This window comes from Salvelinus fontinalis, chromosome 18 (assembly GCF_029448725.1).
Source record: "Salvelinus fontinalis isolate EN_2023a chromosome 18, ASM2944872v1, whole genome shotgun sequence".
Lineage (NCBI taxonomy): Eukaryota > Metazoa > Chordata > Actinopteri > Salmoniformes > Salmonidae > Salvelinus > Salvelinus fontinalis.
This window is the reverse complement of record NC_074682.1, coordinates 61,789,526-61,814,940: the sequence shown is the minus strand read 5'-3', so window position 1 is coordinate 61,814,940 and position 25,415 is coordinate 61,789,526. Positions and strand designations below refer to the sequence as shown.

The window sequence follows — 25,415 nt, the reverse complement described above, 5'->3', positions numbered from 1 at the left end:
TGTCTCTGTGCTGTTAGTTATTCACCTGTCTGTCTCTGTGCTGTTAGTTATTCACCTGTCTGTCTCTGTGCTGTTAGTTATTCACCTGTCTGTCTCTCTGCTGTTAGTTATTCACCTGTCTGTCTCTCTGCTGTTAGTTATTCACCTGTCAGTCAGTCTGTCACTACTACATGATTCAATGTACTGGGAAGACTGGGACTGTTGGGAACACTGGGACTGTTGGGAACACTGGGACTGTTGGGAACACTGGGACTGTTGGGAACACTGGGACTGTTGGGATGACTGGGACTGTTGGGAAGACTGGGACTGTTGGGGAGACTGGGACTGTTGGGGAGACTGGGACTGTTGGGGAGACTGGGACTGTTGGAGAGACTGGGACTGTTGGGGAGACTGGGACTGTTGGGGAGACTGGGACTGTTGGGGAGACTGGGACTGTTGGAGAGACTGGGACTGTTGGTATGACTGGGACTGTTGGTATGACTGGGACTATTGGGATGACTGGGACTGTTGGGAAGACTGGGACTGTTGGGAAGACTGGGACTGTTGGGAAGACTGGGACTGTTGGGATGACTGGGACTGTTGGGGAGACTGGGACTGTTGGGGAGACTGGGACTGTTGGGGAGACTGGGACTGTTGGGGAGACTGGGACTGTTGGGGAGACTGGGACTGTTGGGGAGACTGGGACTGTAGGGGAGACTGGGACTGTTGGGAAGACTGGGACTGTTGGGGAGACTGGGACTGTTGGGAAGACTGGGACTGTTGGGGAGACTGGGACTGTTGGGGAGACTGGGACTGTTGGGAAGACTGGGACTGTTGGGAAGACTGGGACTGTTGGGATGACTGGGACTGTAGGGGAGACTGGGACTGTTGGGGAGACTGGGACTGTTGGGGAGACTGGGACTGTTGGGGAGACTGGGACTGTTGGGGAGACTGGGACTGTTGGGGAGACTGGGACTGTTGGGGAGACTGGGACTGTTGGGGAGACTGGGACTGTTGGGGAGACTGGGACTGTTGGGGAGACTGGGACTGTTGGGGAGACTGGGACTGTTGGGATGACTGGGACTGTTGGGGAGACTGGGACTGTTGGGGAGACTGGGACCGTTGGGGAGACTGGGACCGTTGGGGAGACTGGGACCGTTGGGGAGACTGGGACCGTTGGGGAGACTGGGACCGTTGGGGGAGAACGGGACCGTTGGGGGAGACTGGGACCGTTGGGGGAGACTGGGACCGTTGGGGGAGACTGGGACCGTTGGGGGAGACTGGGACCGTTGGGGGAGACTGGGACCGTTGGGGGAGACTGGGACCGTTGGGGGAGACTGGGACCGTTGGGGGAGACTGGGACCGTTGGGGAGACTGGGACCGTTGGGATGACTGGGACCGTTGGGGAGACTGGGACCGTTGGGATGACTGGGACCGTTGGGATGACTGGGACCGTTGGGATGACTGGGACCGTTGGGATGACTGGGACCGTTGGGGAGACTGGGACCGTTGGGATGAATGGGACCGTTGGGGAGACTGGGACCGTTGGGATGAATGGGACCGTTGGGATGAATGGGACCGTTGGGGAGACTGGGACCGTTGGGGAGACTGGGACCGTTGGGAAGACTGGGACCGTTGGGATGACTGGGACTGTAGGGGAGACTGGGACTGTTGGGAAGACTGGGACTGTTGGGATGACTGGGACTGTTGGGGAGACTGGGACTGTTGGGGAGACTGGGACTGTTGGGGAGATTGGGACTGTTGGGATGACTGGGACTGTTGGGAAGACTGGGACTGTTGGGATGAAGGACTGTAGGGGAGACTGGGACTGTTGGGATGACTGGGACTGTTGGGATGACTGGGACTGTTGGGGAGACTGGGACTGTTGGGAAGACTGGGACTGTTGGGATGAAGGACTGTTGGGGAGACTGGGACTGTTGGGATGACTGGGACTGTTGGGGAGACTGGGACTGTTGGGATGAAGGACTGTTGGGGAGACTGGGACTGTTGGGGAGACTGGGACTGTTGGGGAGACTGGGACTGTTGAGGAGACTGGGACTGTTGGGATGAAGGACTGTAGGGGAGACTGGGACTGTTGGGATGAAGGACTGTAGGGGAGACTGGGACTGTTGGGGAGACTGGGACTGTTGGGATGAAGGACTGTAGGGGAGACTGGGACTGTTGGGATGAAGGACTGTAGGGGAGACTGGGACTGTTGGGGAGACTGGGACTGTTGGGGAGACTGGGACTGTTGGGATGAAGGACTGTAGGGGAGACTGGGACTGTTGGGATGACTGGGACTGTTGACAGTAGAGCAATGTGTTCATGGTAGACACAGTAACCTGGTCTGGCCTGCAGCATCAAGCTAAACCAATATGGAAATTTCAGTTTCTCAACTTGATCATATTTCTAGACCAAGATGAGATATTACATTGAATTGATGTAAGGTGTGGGTAGCGTTTCCCTTATCAGTTTTACCCATGGTCGTTTGCCCATCAAATCAAATCAAATGTATTTATAAAGCCCTTCTTACATCAGCTGATATCTCAAAGTGCTGCACAGAAACCCAGCCTAAAACCCCCAAACAGCAAGCAATGCAGGTGTAGAAGCACGGTGGCTAGGAAAAACTCCCTTGAAAGGCCACAACCTAGGAAGAAACCTAGAGAGGAACCAGGCTATGAGGGGTGGCCAGTCCTCTTCTGGCTGTGCCGGGTGGAGATTATAACAGAACATGCTGAGCCAAGTAAAGCCCCCCCCCCCGGCCAAACCCTCCCCTAACCCGTACAACGCTGAGCCAAGTAATGCCCCCCCGGCCAAACCCTCCCCTAACCCGTACAAAGCTGAGCCAAGTAAAGCCCCCCCCCCCCCCCCCCCCCCCCCCCCCCCGGCCAAACCTTCCCCTAACCCGTACAACGCTGAGCCAAGTAAAGCCCCCCCACCCCAGCCAAACCCTCCCCTAACCCGTACAACTCTGAGCCAAGTAAAGCCCCCCCCCCCCCCCCAGCCAAACCCTCCCCTAACCCGTACAACGCTGAGCCAATTGTGCGCCGCCCAAATAGGACTCTCGGTAACGGCCGGTTGTGACATAGCCTGGGATCGAACCCGGGTCTGTAGTGACGCCTCAAGCACGGCGATGCGCCACTCGGGAGGCCTCAATGCACTTTCAATAAATTTCCTACCAGCCAGTCGATCATCTAGATATTACTAAACATTAATCCAAGTAAGTTTGAGTGATTGATTGAGTGGCTTTGTGCTTAGCTGAGATCCACTAAAGTTGAATATGTGAATCCCCTCAGAGGCAGAATCAACCAGTGTAAGTTGCATAAGAGCGTCTGCTAAATTACAATAAAGAAAAAACAACCTGCTCCGGGGAACGGTCCTGGACGTAACCTGATCCGGGGGAGGGTCCTGGACGTGACCCCGCTCCGGGGGACGGTCCTGGACGTAACCTGATCCGGGGGACGGTCCTGGACGTAACCTGATCCGGGGGAGGGTCCTGGACGTGACCCCGCTCCGGGGGACGGTCCTGGACGTGACCCCGCTCCGGGGGACGGTCCTGGACGTAACCTGATCCGGGGGAGGGTCCTGGACGTGACCCCGCTCCGGGGGAGGGTCCTGGACGTGACCCGCTCCGGGGGACGGTCCTGGACGTGACCCGCTCCGGGGGACGGTCCTGGACGTGACCCCGCTCCGGGGGACGGTCCTGGACGTGACCCCGCTCCGGGGGACGGTCCTGGACGTGACCCGCTCCGGGGGACGGTCCTGGACGTGACCCCGCTCCGGGGGACGGTCCTGGACGTGACCCCGCTCCGGGGGACGGTCCTGGACGTAACCTGATCCGGGGGAGGGTCCTGGACGTGACCCCGCTCCGGGGGAGGGTCCTGGACGTGACCCGCTCCGGGGGACGGTCCTGGACGTGACCCGCTCCGGGGGACGGTCCTGGACGTGACCCCGCTCCGGGGGACGGTCCTGGACGTGACCCGCTCCGGGGGACGGTCCTGGACGTGACCCCGCTCCGGGGGACGGTCCTGGACGTGACCCCCTCCGGGGGACGGTCCTGGACACAACCTGCTCCGGGGGACGGTCCTGGATGTGACCCCGCTCCGGGGGACGGTCCTGGACGTGACCCCGCTCCGGGGGGCGGTCCTGGACGTAACCTTCTCCGGGGGACGGTCCTGGACGTGACCCCGCTCCGGGGGACGGTCCTGGACGTGACCCGCTCCGGGGGACGGTCCTGGACGTGACCCGCTCCGGGGGAGGGTCCTGGACGTGACCCGCTCCGGGGGACGGTCCTGGACGTGACCCCGCTCCGGGGGACGGCCCATAGGGCAGGAGCCTAAACCTGTTTCTGTAGCGTGAGGAAGCTTGGACTGGCTAGTGGCTAATAAAGTTAAGGTTATTGCTCCACATGGACAGATGGGTGTCCTTGTTTATCATTGTTATCAGAGTCTATTTAAAATAGATATTGATTTCTATACTGATGCCCTCTTTTCTGTGTTCATGTAGCCTGGTATTTCTCTGTGTTAATGTAGCCTGGTATTTCTCTGTGTTAATGTAGCCTGGTATTTCTCTGTGTTAATGTAGCCTGGTATTTCTCTGTGTTAATGTAGCCTGGTATTTCTCTGTGTTCCATCTGTGTTCATGTAGCCTGGTATTTCTCTGTGTTCATGTAGCCTGGTATTTCTCTGTGTTCATGTAGCCTGGTATTTCTCTGTGTTCCAGCTGTGTTCATGTAGCCTGGTATTTCTCTGTGTTCCAGCTGTGTTCATGTAACCTGGTATTTCTGTGTTCCCATATAATGTCCAGGGTATAACCTAGCCTGGTGGAACCAGCCTGATCACCATATAATGTCCAGGGTATAACCTAGCCTGGTAGAACCAGCCTGATCACTGTGTTCACCATATAATGTCCAGGGTATAACCTAGCCTGGTAGAACCAGCCTGATCACCATATAATGTCCAGGGTATAACCTAGCCTGGTGGAACCAGCCTGATCACCATATAATGTCCAGGGTATAACCTAGCCTGGTGGAACCAGCCTGTTCACCATATAATGTCCAGGGTCTAACCTAGCCTGGTGGAACCAGCCTGATCACCATATAATGTCCAGGGTCTAACCTAGCCTGGTGGAACCAGCCTGATCACCATATAATGTCCAGGGTATAACCTAGCCTGGTGGAACCAGCCTGATCACCATATAATGTCCAGGGTATAACCTAGCCTGGTGGAACCAGCCTGATCACCATATAATGTCCAGGGTATAACCTAGCCTGGTGGAACCAGCCTGATCACCATATAATGTCCAGGGTATAACCTAGCCTGGTGGAACCAGCCTGATCACCATATAATGTCCAGGGTATAACCTAGCCTGGTCACCATATAATGTCCAGGGTATAACCTAGCCTGGTGGAACCAGCCTGATCACCATATAATGTCCAGGGTCTAACCTAGCCTGGTAGAACCAGCCTGTTCACCATATAATGTCCAGGGTATAACCTAGCCTGGTGGAACCAGCCTGATCACCATATAATGTCCAGGGTCTAACCTAGCCTGGTAGAACCAGCCTGTTCACCATATAATGTCCAGGGTATAACCTAGCCTGGTGGAACCAGCCTGATCACCATATAATGTCCAGGGTCTAACCTAGCCTGGTAGAACCAGCCTGATCACCATATAATGTCCAGGGTCTAACCTAGCCTGGTAGAACCAGCCTGTTCACCATATAATGTCCAGGGTATAACCTAGCCTGGTGGAACCAGCCTGATCACCATATAATGTCCAGGGTCTAACCTAGCCTGGTAGAACCAGCCTGATCACCATATAATGTCCAGGGTCTAACCTAGCCTGGTAGAACCAGCCTGTTCACCATATAATGTCCAGGGTATAACCTAGCCTGGTGGAACCAGCCTGATCACCATATAATGTCCAGGGTCTAACCTAGCCTGGTGGAACCAGCCTGATCACCATATAATGTCCAGGGTCTAACCTAGCCTGGTAGAACCAGCCTGATCACCATATAATGTCCAGGGTCTAACCTAGCCTGGAGGAACCAGCCTGATCACCATATAATGTCCAGGGTCTAACCTAGCCTGGTGGAACCAGCCTGGTCACCATATAATGTCCAGGGTCTAACCTAGCCTGGTGGAACCAGCCTGATCACCATATAATGTCCAGGGTCTAACCTAGCCTGGTGGAACCAGCCTGATCACCATATAATGCCCAGGGTCTAACCTAGCCTGGAGGAACCAGCCTGATCACTGTGCATTTGAATGAGGGACCAGGAGCTGTTCTACACTGCTGTGCCCATCAACGAGGCTCTGGCAAAGACCTCACCTCTTGTCTGCTCTTCAATGGGGGAAACAGTATTAGGTGTGTTTTGTTTAAACCTGTTCAAACTTCAACATAGGTCATATCTCACACACAAACAGGTACTATCTTAACTGCCATTGGTTATACAACAGTGACTGTGTCTATGTGTTCACTGAAACATATATGGAGCCAGAGCATGGTGACTTGATGTGAGGAAGTCCAGACTGACTGACAGGCTAGAATACTGATGTCTCTGATACTGATGTCTCTGAATGGACAGAGACCTGGCACTCTGACAGACAGGCTAGATACTGATGTCTCTGAATGGAGAGAGACCTGGCACTCTGACAGACAGGCTAGATACTGATGTCTCTGAATGGACAGAGACCTGACACTCTGACAGACAGGCTAGATACTGATGTCTCTGATACTGATGTCTCTGAATGGAGAGAGACCTGGCACTCTGACAGACAGGCTAGATACTGATGTCTCTGATACTGATGTCTCTGAATGGAGAGAGACCTGGCACTCTGACAGACAGGCTAGATACTGATGTCTCTGATACTGATGTCTCTGAATGGAGAGAGACCTGGCACTCTGACAGACAGGCTAGATACTGATGTCTCTGAATGTACAGAGACCTGGCACTCTGACTGACAGGCTAGATACTGATGTCTCTGATACTGATGTCTCTGAATGGAGAGAGACCTGGCACTCTGACAGACAGGCTAGATACTGATGTCTCTGAATGGACAGAGACCTGGCACTCTGACAGACAGGCTAGATACTGATGTCTCTGATACTGATGTCTCTGAATGGAGAGAGACCTGGCACTCTGACAGACAGGCTAGATACTGATGTCTCTGATACTGATGTCTCTGAATGGAGAGAGACCTGGCACTCTGACAGACAGGCTAGATACTGATGTCTCTGATACTGATGTCTCTGAATGGAGAGAGACCTGGCACTCTGACTGACAGGCTAGATACTGATGTCTCTGAATGGAGAGAGACCTGGCACTCTGACAGACAGGCTAGATACTGATGTCTCTGAATGGAGAGAGACCTGACACTCTGACAGACAGGCTAGATACTGATGTCTCTGAATGGACAGAGACCTGGCACTCTGACAGACAGGCTAGAATACTGATGTCTCTGAATGGAGAGAGACCTGGCACTCTGACAGACAGGCTAGATACTGATGTCTCTGAATGGAGAGAGACCTGGCACTCTGACAGACAGGCTAGATACTGATGTCTCTGAATGGACAGAGACCTGGCACTCTGACAGACAGGCTAGATACTGATGTCTCTGATACTGATGTCTCTGAATGGAGAGAGACCTGGCACTCTGACAGACAGGCTAGATACTGATGTCTCTGATACTGATGTCTCTGAATGGACAGAGACCTGGCACTCTGACAGACAGGCTAGATACTGATGTCTCTGATACTGATGTCTCTGAATGGAGAGAGACCTGGCACTCTGACAGACAGGCTAGATACTGATGTCTCTGATACTGATGTCTCTGAATGGAGAGAGACCTGGCACTCTGACAGACAGGCTAGATACTGATGTCTCTGAATGGAGAGAGACCTGGCACTCTGACAGACAGGCTAGATACTGATGTCTCTGAATGGACAGAGACCTGGCACTCTGACAGACAGGCTAGATACTGATGTCTCTGATACTGATGTCTCTGAATGGAGAGAGACCTGGCACTCTGACAGACAGGCTAGATACTGATGTCTCTGATACTGATGTCTCTCAATGGAGAGAGACCTGGCACTCTGACAGACAGGCTAGATACTGATGTCTCTGATACTCATGTCTCTGAATGGAGAGAGACCTGGCACTCTGACTGACAGGCTAGATACTGATGTCTCTGAATGGAGAGAGACCTGGCACTCTGACAGACAGGCTAGATACTGATGTCTCTGAATGGAGAGAGACCTGACACTCTGACAGACAGGCTAGATACTGATGTCTCTGAATGGACAGAGACCTGGCACTCTGACAGACAGGCTAGATACTGATGTCTCTGAATGGACAGAGACCTGGCACTCTGACAGACAGGCTAGAATACTGATGTCTCTGAATGGAGAGAGACCTGGCACTCTGACAGACAGGCTAGATACTGATGTCTCTGATACTGATGTCTCTGAATGGAGAGAGACCTGGCACTCTGACAGACAGGCTAGATACTGATGTCTCTGATACTGATGTCTCTGAATGGACAGAGACCTGGCACTCTGACAGACAGGCTAGATACTGATGTCTCTGATACTGATGTCTCTGAATGGACAGAGACCTGACACTCTGACAGACAGGCTAGATACTGATGTCTCTGAATGGAGAGAGACCTGGCACTCTGACAGACAGGCTAGATACTGATGTCTCTGAATGGAGAGAGACCTGGCACTCTGATAGACAGGCTAGATACTGATGTCTCTGATACTGATGTCTCTGAATGGAGAGAGACCTGACACTCTGACAGACAGGCTAGATACTGATGTCTCTGAATGGACAGAGACCTGGCACTCTGACAGACAGGCTAGATACTGATGTCTCTGAATGGACAGAGACCTGACACTCTGACAGACAGGCTAGATACTGATGTCTCTGAATGGAGAGAGACCTGGCACTCTGATAGACAGGCTAGATAATGATGTCTCTGATACTGATGTCTCTGAATGGAGAGAGGCCTGGCACTCTGATAGACAGGCTAGATACTGATGTCTCTGATACTGATGTCTCTGAATGGAGAGAGACCTGGCACTCTGATAGACAGGCTAGATAATGATGTCTCTGATACTGATGTCTCTGAATGGACAGAGACCTGGCACTCTGACAGACAGGCTAGATACTGATGTCTCTGATACTGATGTCTCTGAATGGAGAGAGACCTGGCACTCTGACAGACAGGCTAGATACTGATGTCTCTGATACTGATGTCTCTGAATGGAGAGAGACCTGGCACTCTGACTGACAGGCTAGATACTGATGTCTCTGATACTGATGTCTCTGAATGGAGAGAGACCTGGCACTCTGACAGACAGGCTAGATACTGATGTCTCTGAATGGAGAGAGACCTGGCACTCTGACAGACAGGCTAGATACTGATGTCTCTGATACTGATGTCTCTGAATGGACAGAGACCTGGCACTCTGACAGACAGGCTAGATACTGATGTCTCTGATACTGATGTCTCTGAATGGACAGAGACCTGGCACTCTGACAGACAGGCTAGATACTGATGTCTCTGAATGGAGAGAGACCTGGCACTCTGACAGACAGGCTAGATACTGATGTCTCTGAATGTACAGAGACCTGGCACTCTGACAGACAGGCTAGATACTGATGTCTCTGAATGGAGAGAGACCTGACACTCTGACAGACAGGCTAGATACTGATGTCTCTGAATGTACAGAGACCTGGCACTCTGACAGACAGGCTAGATACTGATGTCTCTGAATGGAGAGAGACCTGGCACTCTGACAGACAGGCTAGATACTGATGTCTCTGATACTGATGTCTCTGAATGGAGAGAGACCTGGCACTCTGACAGACAGGCTAGATACTGATGTCTCTGAATGGAGAGAGACCTGACACTCTGACAGACAGGCTAGATACTGATGTCTCTGATACTGATGTCTCTGAATGGAGAGAGACCTGGCACTCTGACACACAGGCTAGATACTGATGTCTCTGAATGGACAGAGACCTGGCACTCTGACAGACAGGCTAGATACTGATGTCTCTGAATGGAGAGAGACCTGGCACTCTGACAGACAGGCTAGATACTGATGTCTCTGATACTGATGTCTCTGAATGGACAGAGACCTGGCACTCTGACAGACAGGCTAGATACTGATGTCTCTGATACTGATGTCTCTGAATGGACAGAGACCTGGCACTCTGACAGACAGGCTAGATACTGATGTCTCTGAAACTGATGTCTCTGAATGTACAGAGACCTGGCACTCTGACAGACAGGCTAGATACTGATGTCTCTGATACTGATGTCTCTGAATGGAGAGAGACCTGGCACTCTGACAGACAGGCTAGATACTGATGTATCTGATACTGATATGGCTGGTATGGCTGGTATGACCACTCTGACATGTTACCATGGTAACCCCATTATCACCAGACAGGCTGGTATGACCACTCTGACATGTTACCATGGTAACCCCATTTTAACCAGACAGGCTGGTATGACCACTCTGACATGTTACCATGGTAACCCCATTATCACCAGACAGGCTGGTATGACCACTCTGACATGTTACCATGGTAACCCCATTATCACCAGACAGGCTGGTATGACCACTCTGACATGTTACCATGGTTTTGCCATTTTAAAGAGACAGAATGACAATAAACGATGAAAGGTGCACATTGTTATTGTAATAGTACACTGCTTCTATGGTATTCGACTGTCTTCAGAAAGTAGACTTTTCACACATTTTATTGTTACAGCCTGCACTTAAAATGGGTTGAATTTAGTTCTTTGTCCCTGGCCTACACACAATGCCACTTTCACATTATGGGGTATTGTGATTTTTAGAAATGTTTACAAATTCATAAAGAATTTAAAGCTGAAATGTCTTGAGTCAATAAGTATTTAACCCCTTTGTTAGGAAGGATAAGGAGCCTAAATAAGTTCAGGAGTAAAAATGTGCTTAACAAGTCACATAATAAGTTGTATGGACTCAGTGTTCAATAATAGTGTTTAACATGATATTTAAGTGAATACCTCTGTACCCCACAAATACAATTATCTGTAAGGTCCCTCAGTCGTGCAGTGTACATAGATTCAACCACAAAGACCAATGGAGGTTTTCCAAAACCTCGCAAAGAAGGGCACCTATTGGTAGATAGGTTAAAATAAAAAGCAGACATTGAATATCCCTTGGAGCGTGGTGAAGTTATTAATTACACTTTGGATGGTGTATCAATACACCCAGTCACTACAAAGATGCAGGCGTCCTTCCTATCTTAGTTGCCGGAGAGGAAGGAAACCGGTCAGGGATTTCACCATGAGGCCAATGGGGACTTTAAAACAGAGTTCAATGGTTGTGGTAGGAGAAAACTGAGTTACTACACAATGTTAATCTAAATGACAGAGTGAAAAGATGGAAGCCTGCACAGAGTACAAATATTCTAAAACATTAATCCTGTTTGCAATAAGACACTAAAGTAAAACTGCATAAAATGGGGCCAAGAAGTGAACTTTATGTCCTGAATACCAAGCGTTATGTTTGGGGCAAACACAACACATCACCGAGTACCACTCTTCATATTTTCATGCATGGCAGTGGCTGCATCATGTTATGGCTATGCTTGTCATCGGCAAGAACTAGGGAGTTGTTCAGGATAAAAATAAACGGAATAGAGCTAAGCACAGGCAAAATCCTAGAGGAAAACCTGGTTCAGTCTGCTTTCCAACAGACACTGGGGAGACAAATTCGCCTTTCAGCAGGACAATAACCTAAAACACAAGGCCAAATATACACTGAAGTTGTTTACCAAGAAGACAGTGAATGTTCCTGAGTGGAATAGTTAGAGTTTTGACTTAAATCGGCTTGAAAATCTATGGTAAGACTTAAATATATTTCTGTATTTCGTTTTCACAATTTTCTAAAATCATGTTTTCACTTTGTCATTGTGGGTATTGTGTGTAAATTGAGGGGGATAAGAACTGTTTTGATTTCAGGCTGTGACACAACAAAATGTGTAATAAGTCGAGGGGTATGAATACTTTCTGAAGGCTCTGCATGTAAATGGTTTATTCTACACGGGCCTGCATTTGAAAGTTAGCACAACACTTAGTTTAGAATATCTAAATAATTTCAGCGATTGCGTTCTTCTCATATTATTCTGGAGGACCTTTTCAAAGCGTACTCCGACATCTCACCATACGTCTGCCTGTAGTTATCGAACTGAACCTGCAGGAGGTGTGTTTGTTGTGACTGAGTGGAGGGGAAACTGCTGCCAGAAAGGTTCTGACAGAGGGGCGTGTATTGGTGGTGGCGAGGACACACCCAAGAAACACCCAGAACAAACCACACCCCCAAGCCAACTCACGTTTGGCTTCTGTCATGGCCGCCAGCATTTCTTGAGGAGCAAGCCAATGTATTTCTCTGTGTGTTTCAGCTGTGTTATATTATATAGCCTGTGTGTTATATAGCCAATGTATTTCTGTCTGTTTCAGCTATGTTATATAGCCAATGTATTTCTCTGTGTGTTTCAGCTGTGTTATATTATATAGCCGATGTATTTCTGTCTGTTTCAGCTGTGTTATATTATATAGCCGATGTATTTCTCTGTGTGTTTCAGCTGTGTTATATTATATAGCCAATGTATTTCTCTGTGTGTTTCAGCTGTGTTATATTATATAGCCAATGTATTTCTCTGTGTGTTTCAGCTGTGTTATATTATATAGCCAATGTATTTCTCTGTGTGTTTCAGCTGTGTTATATTATATAGCCGATGTATTTCTCTGTGTGTTTCAGCTGTGTTATACTATATAGCCAATGTATTTCTCTGTGTGTTTCAGCTGTGTTATATTATATAGCCAATGTATTTCTCTGTGTGTTTCAGCTGTGTTATATTATATAGCCAATGTATTTCTGTCTGTTTCAGCTGTGTTATATTATATAGCCTGTGTATTTCTCTGTGTGTTTCAGCTGTGTTATATTATATAGCCAATGTATTTCTGTCTGTTTCAGCTGTGTTATATTATATAGCCTGTGTGTTATATAGCCAATGTATTTCTGTCTGTTTCAGCTATGTTATATAGCCGATGTATTTCTCCTTGTGTTTCAGCTGTGTTAATGTATATCTCTCTGCTGTTTCAGCTGTGTTGGTGTGGATGAGGACGAGGCTCCAGACATCGACATCTACCACTGTCCCAACTGTGAGAAGACCGACGGAAAGTCCACCAGTAAGTCTTTCTGTCCCGTCTCTCTGGCGTACCTACTCTCGTCCTGTGGTCTTTCTGTCCCGTCTCTCTGGCGTACCTACTCTCGTCCTGTGGTCTTTCTGTCCGTCTCTCTGGCGTACCTACTCTCGTCCTGTGGTCTTTCTGTCCATCTCTCTGGCGTACCTACTCTCGTCCTGTGGTCTTTCTGTCCCGTCTCTCTGGCGTACCTACTCTCGTCCTGTGGTCTTTCTGTCCCGTCTCTCTGGCGTACCTACTCTCGTCCTGTGGTCTTTCTGTCCGTCTCTCTGGCGTACCTACTCTCGTCCTGTGGTCTTTCTGTCCGTCTCTCTGGCGTACCTACTCTCGTCCTGTGGTCTTTCTGTCCGTCTCTCTGGCGTACCTACTCTCGTCCTGTGGTCTTTCTGTCCGTCTCTCTGGCGTACCTACTCTCGTCCTGTGGTCTTTCTGTCCCGTCTCTCTGGCGTACCTACTCTCGTCCTGTGGTCTTTCTGTCCGTCTCTCTGGCGTACCTACTCTCGTCCTGTGGTCTTTCTGTCCCGTCTCTCTGGCGTACCTACTCTCGTCCTGTCATACGTGCAGTCCTCCAGGCTTGACACTTCACAGGGTTTCATTAATTAGTGCACACCGTAGCCAATAAGAGTTTCTTATTGGAGAGGTTCAGGAAGTCTTTCCCCATTCAGGTCTGTTTGGTTCAAACCCCTAACCCTGTGGTGTCTAGTCAATAGGACCCTGTGGTGTCTAGTCAATAGGACCCTGTGGTGTCTAGTCAATAGGACCCTGTGGTGTCTAGTCAATAGGACCCTGTGGTGTCTAGTCAATAGGACCCTGTGGTGTCTAGTCAATAGGACCCTGTGGTGTCTAGTCCGTAGGACCCTGTGGTGTCTAGTCAATAGGACCCTGTGGTGTCTAGTCAATAGGACCCTGACCCTGTGGTGTCTAGTCAATAGGACCCTGTGGTGTCTAGTCAATAGGACCCTGTGGTGTCTAGTCAATAGGACCCTGTGGTGTCTAGTCAATAGGACCCTGACCCTGTGGTGTCTAGTCAATAGGACCCTGTGGTGTCTAGTCAGTAAGACCCTGTGGTGTCTAGTCAATAGGACCCTGTGGTGTCTAGTCAATAGGACCCTGTGGTGTCTAGTCAATAGGACCCTGTGGTGTCTGGTCAATAGGACCCTGTGGCGTCTAGTCAATAGGACCCTGTGGTGTCTAGTCAGTAGGACCCTGTGGTGTCTAGTCAGTAGGACCCTGTGGTGTCTAGTCAATAGGACCCTGTGGTGTCTAGTCAGTAGGACCCTGTGGTGTCTAGTCAATAGGACCCTGTGGTGTCTAGTCAATAGGACCCTGACCCTGTGGTGTCTAGTCAATAGGACCCTGTGGTGTCTAGTCAATAGGACCCTGTGGTGTCTAGTCAATAGGACCCTGTGGTATCTAGGCAATAAGACCCTGTGGTGTCTAGTCAATAGGACCCTGTGGTGTCTAGTCAATAGGACCCTGTGGTGTCTAGTCAATAGGACCCTGTGGTGTCTAGGCAATAAGACCCTGTGGTGTCTAGTCAATAGGACCCTGTGGTGTCTAGTCAATAGGACCCTGTGGTGTCTAGTCAATAGGACCCTGTGGCGTCTAGTCAATAGGACCCTGACCCTGTGGTGTCTAGTCAATAGGACCCTGTGGTGTCTAGTCAATAGGACCCTGTGGTGTCTAGTCAATAGGACCCTGTGGTGTCTAGTCAATAGGACCCTGACCCTGTGGTGTCTAGTCAATAGGACCCTGTGGTGTCTAGTCAATAGGACCCTGTGGTGTCTAGTCAATAGGACCCTGTGGTGTCTAGTCAATAGGACCCTGTGGTGTCTGGTCAATAGGACCCTGTGGCGTCTAGTCAATAAGACCCTGTGGTGTCTAGTCAATAGGACCCTGACCCTGTGGTGTCTAGTCAGTAGGACCCTGTGGTGTCTAGTCAGTAGGACCCTGTGGTGTCTAGTCAGTAGGACCCTGTGGTGTCTAGTCAATAGGACCCTGTGGTGTCTAGTCAATAGGACCCTGTGGTGTCTAGTCAATAGGACCCTGTGGTGTCTAGTCAATAGGACCCTGTGGTGTCTAGTCAATAGGACCCTGTGGTGTCTAGTCAATAGGACCCTGTGGTGTCTAGTCAATAGGACCCTGTGGTGTCTAGTCAATAGGACCCTGTGGTGTCTAGTCAATAGGACCCTGTGGTGTCTAGTCAATAGGACCCTGTGGTGTCTAGTCAATAGGACCCTGTGGTGTCTAGTCAATAGGACCCTGTGGTGTCTAGTCAATAGGACCCTGTGGTGTCTAGTCAATAGGACCCTGTGGTGTCTAGTCAGTAGGACCCTGTGGTGTCTAGTCAGTAGGACCCTGTGGTGTCTAGTCAATAAGACCCTGTGGTGTCTAGTCAGTAGGACCCTGACCCTGTGGTGTCTAGTCAGTAGGACCCTGTGGTGTCTAGTCAATAGGACCCTGTGGTGTCTGGTCAATAGGACCCTGTGGCGTCTAGTCAATAAGACCCTGTGGTGTCTAGTCAATAGGACCCTGACCCTGTGGTGTCTAGTCAGTAGGACCCTGTGGTGTCTAGTCAATAGGACCCTGTGGTGTCTAGTCAATAGGACCCTGTGGTGTCTAGTCAATAGGACCCTGTGGTGTCTAGTCAATAGGACCCTGTGGTGTCTAGTCAATAGGACCCTGTGGTGTCTAGTCAATAGGACCCTGTGGTGTCTAGTCAATAGGACCCTGTGGTGTCTAGTCAATAGGACCCTGTGGTGTCTAGTCAATAGGACCCTGTGGTGTCTAGTCAGTAGGACCCTGTGGTGTCTAGTCAGTAGGACCCTGTGGTGTCTAGTCAGTAGGACCCTGTGGTGTCTAGTCAGTAGGACCCTGTGGTGTCTAGTCAATAGGACCCTGTGGTGTCTAGTCAATAGGACCCTGTGGTGTCTGGTCAATAGGACCCTGTGGTGATGTTATTTTATTATTGTCTCACATTACATGTATTTTGTTGTTGTTCCTAATGGTGGTGTTTGTGTTTATGTGTGTTAATATTTTTGTTTTCTTTTAGTGAAAAACAAGAAAAGGAATAAACAGGACACGGGACAGAGAGGAGACATCGGAGCTGTTCAGAACGGCAGTCAGGTGTTCATCAAGGAGCTCCGCAGTCGCACCTTCCCCAGGTAAACAACTACTCTCTATGTGTACTAATACATCCCAGACAGGATAATCAGACTGTACTAATACATCCCAGACAGGATAATCAGACTGTACTAATACATCTCAGACTGGATAATCAGACTGTACTAATACATCCCAGACAGGATTATCAGGCACCTTCCCCAGGTAAACAACTGTTATGTCTCTATGTGTACTAATACATCTCAGACTGGATAATCAGACTGTACTAATACATCTCAGACAGGATAATCAGACTGTACTAATACATCTCAGACTGGATAATCAGACTGTACTAATACATCCCAGACAGGATTATCAGGCACCTTCCCCAGGTAAACAACTGTTATGTCTCTATGTGTACTAATACATCTCAGACTGGATAATCAGACTGTACTAATACATCCCAGACAGGATTATCAGGCACCTTCCCCAGGTAAACAACTGTTATGTCTCTATGTGTACTAATACATCTCAGACTGGATAATCAGACTGTACTAATACATCTCAGACTGGATAATCAGACTGTACTAATACATCTCAGACAGGATAATCAGACTGTACTAATACATCTCAGACTGGATAATCAGACTGTACTAATACATCTCAGACAGGATAATCAGACTGTACTAATACATCTCAGACTGGATAATCAGACTGTACTAGTACATCTCAGACTGGATAATCAGACTGTACTAGTACATCTCAGACAGGATAATCAGACTGTACTAATACATCTCAGACAGGATTGTCAGACTGTACTAATACATCTCAGACAGGATTATCAGACTGTACTAATACATCTCAGACAGGATAATCAGACTGTACTAATACATCTCAGACTGGATAATCAGACTGTACTAATACATCTCAGACAGAATTATCAGACTGTACTAATACATCTCAGACAGGATTATCAGACTGTACTAATACATCTCAGACTGGATAATCAGACTGTACTAATACATCTCAGACTGGATAATCAGACTGTACTAGTACATCTCAGACAGGATAATCAGACTGTACTAATACATCTCAGACAGGATTATCAGACTGTACTAATACATCTCAGACAGGATTATCAGACTGTACTAATACATCTCAGACAGGATAATCAGACTGTACTAATACATCTCAGACTGGATAATCAGACTGTACTAATACATCTCAGACAGAATTATCAGACTGTACTAATACATCTCAGACAGGATTATCAGACTGTACTAATACATCTCAGACAGGATAATCAGACTGTACTAATACATCTCAGACAGGATTATCAGACTGTACTAATACATCTCAGACAGGATAATCAGACTGTACTAATACATCTCAGACAGGATAATCAGACTGTACTAATACATCTCAGACAGGATAATCAGATTGTACTAATACATCTCAGACAGGATTATCAGACTCTATTAGTACATCCCAGACAGGAATATCAGGCACCTTCCCCAGGTAAACAACTGTGTGTGTTGTCTCTATGTGTACTAATACATCTCAGACAGGATAATCAGACTGTACTAATACATCTCAGACAGGATAATCAGACTGTACTAATACATCTCAGACAGGATAATCAGACTGTACTAATACATCTCAGACAGGATAATCAGACTGTACTAATACATCTCAGACTGGATAATCAGACTGTACTAATACATCTCAGACAGGATAATCAGACTGTACTAATACATCTCAGACAGGATAATCAGACTGTACTAATACATCTCAGACAGGATAATCAGACTGTACTAATACATCTCAGACAGGATAATCAGACTAGTATAATACATCTCAGACAGGATAATCAGACTGTACTAATACATCTCAGACTGGATAATCAGACTGTACTAATACATCCCAGACAGGATAATCAGACTGTACTAATACATCCCAGACAGGATAGTCAGACTGTACTAATACATCCCAGAGCGGTCTCAACAGTAGCTGATTGAACAGGACTTGTTCATCTAGTGTGGTCATTATAGACAGGTGGTGATTTTAGAATGTAAACCTTGGTGGGGCAAAGCCACAACACTAAACAATACATGAATTGCACTATAACGGTGACCACAAACTGTTAAGGCCTCCATAAAGCTGTCCCAGAGTCCCAACAGCAGAGTCCCAACACCTTACCACAGCTACCCCTGAGCCTCCGTGGAGCCTTGTCTGGCAGCGAAACACTTCATTCAGCCTCATTTACTGCCTTCAAAAATAAACATAGCTGATATGGCTGACTTTAAGACATTAATGAGCGAGTGACGACGGACCTAGTCAATATAACTATTTGTTTGGCACTTTTGAAATGTACAGCGACAGAATTCAGAACTTTGGCTGCTCTTACAGTAATCTCCCTCTACACCAAGTCAGAACCGTAGGATAAATAAAGGGGGCATAAAAGCAGACAACGAAAGCTCTTAGATTATTCAATGATTACATTTCTCAAAAACAGGTTAATGGCCACATGTGCACCACCAAGCCAGAACAGTAGGTGAAATTAAGGACAAATGATTAGGGTGAAGCACATGGGCTACTAACAGCTTACTATACAACATACACTTAGTAGTACTTTCTTAGCTACAGTATACATATCTACCTGGCATATTACATCATTTATGCAGCAGCATACAATACATTTTTGGACTCATCTTGTTTTGCTGTGCTCACTTGTCATCAAAGTCTGACATTCTCTGGATTTATGGCGCTTTCAAGACAACTGGGAACTCGGAAAAAACGAGGTTGAATCATGATGACGTCAGTGATCTTCAGGTCGGAGCTCTAGAAAGAGGCCCGAGTTCCCAACTGACAATTCTGAGTTGGATGACCGTTTTTTTCTGAGTTCCCAGTTGTCTTGAACTCACTGAAATCAGATTTCCCACTTCTGAGTTTCCAGTTGTTTTGAACTCACTGAAATCAGATTTCCCACTTCTGAGTTTCCAGTTGTTTTGAAAGCGGCAGAAGTCATGCTGGATTGACACCAGGGCCAATGTTGAATGTTTGTCCTTTTAAGCTTGGAAAAGAGACCCTTAAACCCAGACTTGGATCACACAGCTACTCCACTGAATAGCAGGCTAGTGATTGCTTTGCAATGCTTGCAGTTAGCCACCGATTCCTTCCAAATTCATTGTTGAATTTGCGATTTCCAACTTGTTGTGTAATCTTTATGCTGACATGGATGTGTGCCTTACAAACTATGGTCATTGTAATTATTGCCGATGAGCACCGGTACGTTTTATCTATAATTTCTCTTCATATGACAAGGATTGAAAAGGATTAGCCAGTAGATTGTCGACTTGATTCATGATGATGACTACTAGCTAAGATTTTGAAAGTATGATGTTGACTTGATCAGTCCAATCAAAGCTACTGTACATATAAGGTGATTTGAAGTCATTGTATTTGTGGCCAATGACCTTGAGCCTTCTTGGATGGGCACTTCTAATGTAACTCTATGGCAGCACCCAAGGGGCTAGAATGTTCTAGGTCTAACCTTGGACTTAGCTGTGATGTAGTGTCCCCATGAGTGACAGCCAATCACGGCACAACTAGAAAACATTACCAACCCTTACGCTCGGTATTTTCTGCTGGCTTGCCCCACCACCACAGAAAGCACTGAGCGAGGCTGAAACACCTGCATTTTGGAGCTGCCATACTCAAGAAAACAAAAAAGAGACCATGTTTGTATGCAGCTTTATTAACTCAATTAAAAAATATTTATATTGCAAACTGATACTTAAACTTGAGACTCTTGTCCCCCTGTTGCTAATTTTAAATATTTATTGGAGGATTTTTATTTTTGTATTGCTTGTAACTGCTCTGGGTAATGCAAGTTCTTCTGCTGTTAGGGGAATAACCTGTGTGTAAATGTAATCTCATGCTGTATTTCTTTGTGTTATCTGTGATCGTTTTGTCTTGTCTTGTTTAGTTTTTTTAATCATTGTACCTAAACTGTATGTGTAAACATGTATACGCAGGGCCCAGTTGTAAAAGACACCTTGGTCTCAGTCTGTGTTCCTTGTTGAAATAAAGGTCGAAGAAGAATAATATGTGACATTATTTTATTAGATTATTATATTTATTTTAATAGAATTAATGACAAAATAACATGCAAAACAGGTATCTAAAATAAAAAGCTAGAAAGGTGGGTTCGCCACTGGGTGGGTTGTTTAGCAGCAAACCGAAGCGTGTGCAACGTTGGGTTTAAACAGACGGCTTGGCTTACATTCAAAGGATCATTGACAACATGTAAACTATTTTTCGTCTCTAAATGTTTATTGAAAACATAAATACATTTGCACAATAAACACTTGTCTCTCGAAATACATCGTTACAGTTGTTGGTTAGCTAACTATCTAATATGAGCCATATTAGCATAGATGGGACATGTGTCAAAACAAGACATGGTATCAAGGACAAGACACCGATACAGCTGCAAGTCGGGGTTCAGCTATGGGCCCCCTGTCCAGCAGGAAAACATGTTTTTACTTTTATTTATTCAGGGACCAGGGTCTCATTCACATTGGTGCCCTGAGGACAAACATTGTCACTATCAAGAAAATGAACATTCCAAATAAAATGACAAGGTACAACCTCAACGAATAAACCATTACGATCAACGGAAACACCTGCAATCCTCAATGAGTTCATTGAACACCAGAGAACTACATTTCCCTAATGGCACCAGGGTATCAACCAGAGAACTACATTTCCCTAATGGCACCAGGGTATCAACATGCAAGGAATTCCGCAGGTTATTCCAACAATTGGTGCCACTAAAACTAAAAGAGGACCTACATTGGTGGAGACCAGAGGGACCTATAGTTAACCAGCTTTTTATACTTGGCGTTCGCTAAGTTGGGAGCTTGTGTACTAGAGCTTTGGAAACAAACATTTCATAATGAAGTGATTTCTGAGACTTGAATGAGGACCAGCCAATGTTTTGATACAGGATACAGTGATGAGTATTAAAACTGGCACCGTGATAAACGCTAGAGCTGCCCCCGGTCGACTGTAACTGCTGTTAATGTGAAGTGGAAACGTCTCGGTGCTCCAATTCCTTTCCGACCGCTCCGGTGCTCCACTTCCTTTCCGACCGCTCCGGTGCTCCACTTCCTTTCCGACCGCTCCGGTGCTCCAATTCCTTTCCGACCGCTCCGGTGCTCCACTTCCTTTCCGACCGCTCCGGTGCTCCACTTCCTTTCCGACCGCTCCGGTGCTCCACTTCCTTTCCGACCGCTCCGGTGCTCCACTTCCTTTTCTTTCCACTCCTCTCTGTTCCAGCTCCACTCCACTCTGTTCCAGCTCCACTCCTCTCTGTTCCAGCTCCACTCCTCTCTGTTCCCACTCCACTCCACTCTGTTCCAGCTCCACTCTGCTCCCGCTCCACTCCTCTCTGTTCCCTCTCCACTCCTCTCTGTTCCAGCTCCACTCCTCTCTGTTCCAGCTCCACTCCTCTCTGTTCCAGCTCCACTCCTCTCTGTTCCAGCTCCATTCCTCTCTGCTCCACTCCACTCCTCTCTGCTCCACTCCTCTCTGTTCCAGCTCCACTCCTCTCTGCTCCACTCCTCTCTGCTCCCGCTCCACTCCTCTCTGTTCCAGCTCCACTCCTCTCTGCTCCACTCCCCTCTGTTCCAGCTCCACTCCTCTCTGTTCCAGCTCCACTCTGTTCCAGCTCCACTCCTCTCTGTTCCCACTCCACTCCACTCTGTTCCAGCTCCACTCTGTTCCAGCTCCACTCCTCTCTGTTCCCACTCGACTCCACTCTGTTCCAGCTCCACTCTGCTCCCGCTCCACTCCTCTCTGTTCCAGCTCCACTCTGTTCCAGCTCCACTCCTCTCTGTTCCCTCTCCACTCCTCTCTGTTCCAGCTTCACTCTGTTCCAGCTCCACTCCTCTCTGTTCCCACTCCACTCCTCTCTGTTCCAGCTCCACTCCTCTCTGTTCCCGCTCCACTCCTCTCTGCTCCAGCTCCACTCCTCTCTGTTCCCGCTCCACTCCACTCCTCTCTGTTCCCGCTCCACTCCTCTCTGCTCCACTCCTCTCTGTTCCAGCTCCACTCCTCTCTGCTCCACTCCTCTCTGTTCCAGCTCCACTCCTCTCTGCTCCACTCCTCTCTGTTCCCGCTCCACTCCTCTCTGTTCCCGCTCCACTCCTCTCTGCTCCACTCCTCTCTGTTCCCGCTCCACTCCTCTCTGCTCCACTCCTCTCTGTTCCAGCTCCACTCCTCTCTGCTCCACTCCTCTCTGTTCCAGCTCCACTCCTCTCTGTTCCCGCTCCACTCCTCTCTGTTCCAGCTCCACTCCTCTCTGTTCCCGCTCCACTCCTATCTGTTCCAGCTCCACTCCACTCTGCTCCAGCAACACTCACATACTGAGTGCTGAATGTAAAAGTTGTTTGTCCTCGGTTGCAACATGCACAAGGTAAATGTCCTAACCGACTTGCCAAAATTTAGTTTGTTAATTAATAACTTCTTATGGCTGAGATCCCCGTTATCAGGATCGACTTGACAACAGCCAGTGAAATTGCAGGGCGCCAAATTCAAACAACAGAAACAACAGAAACCTCAAAATTCCTCAAACATACAAGTATTATACACCATTTTAAAGATAAACTTGTTGTTAATCCAGCCACAGTGTCCGATTTCAAAAAGTCTTTACGACGAAAGCATACCATGCGATTATGTTAGGTCAGCACCTAGTCACGGAAAAACCAGCCAGAGAGGAGACGCAGAAATAGAGATAAAATGAATCACTAACCTTTGATGATCTTCATCAGATGACACTCATAGGACTTCATGTTAAACAATACATGTATGTTTTGTTCGATAAAGTTCATATTTATATCAAAAAATCTCAGTTTACATCGGCGCGTTATGGTCAGAAATCTATTGTCTCAAACAAACATCCGGTGAAAGTGCAGAGAGCCACATCAAATTACAGAAATACTCATCATAAATGTTGATGAAAATACAAGTGTTATGCATGGAATTAAAGATAGACTTCTCCTTAATGCAACCGCTGTGTCAGATTTCAAAAAAAGCTTTACGGAAAAAGCACACCATGCAATAATTTGAGTACAGCGCTCAGGCACCAAAACAAGCCATACAGATACCCGCCATGTTGTGGAGTCAATAGAAGTCAGAAATAACATTATAAATATTCACTTACCTTTGATGATCTTCATCGGAATGCACTCCCAGGAATCCCAGTTCCACAATAAATGTTTGTACTGTTCGATAAAGTTCATAATTTATGTCCAAATACCTCCTTTTTGTTTGCGCGTTTAGTTCACAATCCAAACTCATGAGGCGCAGGCACACTTAGTCCAGACGAAAAGTCAAAAAGTTATATTACAGTTCGTAGAAACATGTCAAACGATGTTTAGAATCAATCTTTAGGATGTTTTTATCTTAAATCTTCAATCATGTTCCAACCGGACAATTCCTTTGTCTTTAGAAATGAAAGGGAACGCAGCTCACTCTCACGGCTGCGCGTGACTTAGCTCATGGCGTTCTGCCAGACCCCTTAGTCAAACAGCTCTTATTCTCTCCCTTTTCACAGTAGAAGCCTGAAACAAGGTTCTAAAGACTGTTGACATCTAGTGGAAGCCTGAGTAAGTGCAATATGACCCCATAGACACTGTATATTGGCTATGCAAAGACTTGAAAACCTACAAACCTCAGATTTCCCACTTCCTGGTTGGATTTTTTTCTCAGGTTTTTGCCTGCCATATGAGTTCTGTTATACTCACAGACATCATTCAAACAGTTTTAGAAACTTCTGAGTGTTTCTATCCAAATCTACTAATAACATGCATATCCTAGCTTCTGGGCCTGAGTAGCAGGCAGTTTACGCTTTTCATCCGAACGTGAAAATAGCGCCCCCAGCTATAAGAAGTTGACTCCAACCTAAGTGTATGTAAACTTCCGACTTTAACTGTAGGTGTTTAACATATCAGCTGACCACATCATATGATATATCAATCTGGTGCTGACTGCGAAGTCGATGACGTGCCACACAACCATTGGTCGATTCAATGCAATGTAGTCGGCCTGTAGTCGGCCTGGAACGCAACCTATATGGTTAAACTCTATGGAGCAGTTTCCTGGACCCAGGCTTAATCTCTTAGACTGAGGTTCAGCGATCTGTGACGCGAGCCTACCAGAACAGCTAAATGCCTTCTATGTTCGCTTCTAAGTAAGCAACACTAAACCATGTTCTGGAAGAAGTTACAGGAAGTTTTGCGAGCCCAACGCAAACTAATATTAGCACAGTGACTGGACGTCTATGGGTATCTGCTAGCGTTAGCACAATGACTGGAAGTAATGATATGCTATGTGGTTCGTAAGGACAGTGTAGCTAACATACCGGTCCATACTGCTGTAATGATATGCTATGTGGTTCATAAGGACAGTGTAGCTAACATACCGGTCCATACTGCTGTAATGATATGCTATGTGGTTCATAAGGACAGTGTAGCTAACATACCGGTCCATACTGCTGTAATGATATGCTATGTGGTTCATAAGGACAGCGTAGCTAACATACCGGTCCATACTGCTGTAATGATATGCTATGTGGTTCATAAGGACAGTGTAGCTAACTAACATACTGGTCCATACTGCTGTAATGATATGTTATGTGGTTCATAAGGACAGTGTAGCTAACATACCGGTCCATACTGCTGTAATGATATGCTATGTGGTTCATAAGGACAGTGTAGCTAACATACCGGTCCATACTGCTGTAATGATATGCTATGTGGTTCATAAGGACAGTGTAGCTAACATACCGGTACATACTGCTGTAATGATATGCTATGTGGTTCATAAGGACAGTGTAGCTAACATACCGGTACATACTGCTGTAATGATATGCTATGTGGTTCATAAGGACAGTGTAGCTAACATACCGGTCCATACTGCTGTAATGATATGCTATGTGGTTCATAAGGACAGCGTAGCTAACATACCGGTCCATACTGCTGTAATGATATGCTATGTG

General features: G+C 47.4%; 1 protein-coding gene across 2 annotated transcripts in view; it reads left to right on the top strand.

Moving 5' to 3' along the window:
* LOC129815843 (lysine-specific demethylase phf2-like) overlaps positions 1-25,415 on the top strand; it is a 278,038-nt gene that overhangs the window by 2,893 nt on the left and 249,730 nt on the right. For both annotated transcript variants that reach the window (XM_055870000.1, XM_055870001.1), the window contains exons 2-3: positions 13,149-13,234; positions 16,302-16,413. In XM_055870000.1, coding sequence (XP_055725975.1) covers positions 13,149-13,234; positions 16,302-16,413 — 198 coding nt within the window. The remainder of the gene's footprint in view (positions 1-13,148; positions 13,235-16,301; positions 16,414-25,415) is intronic.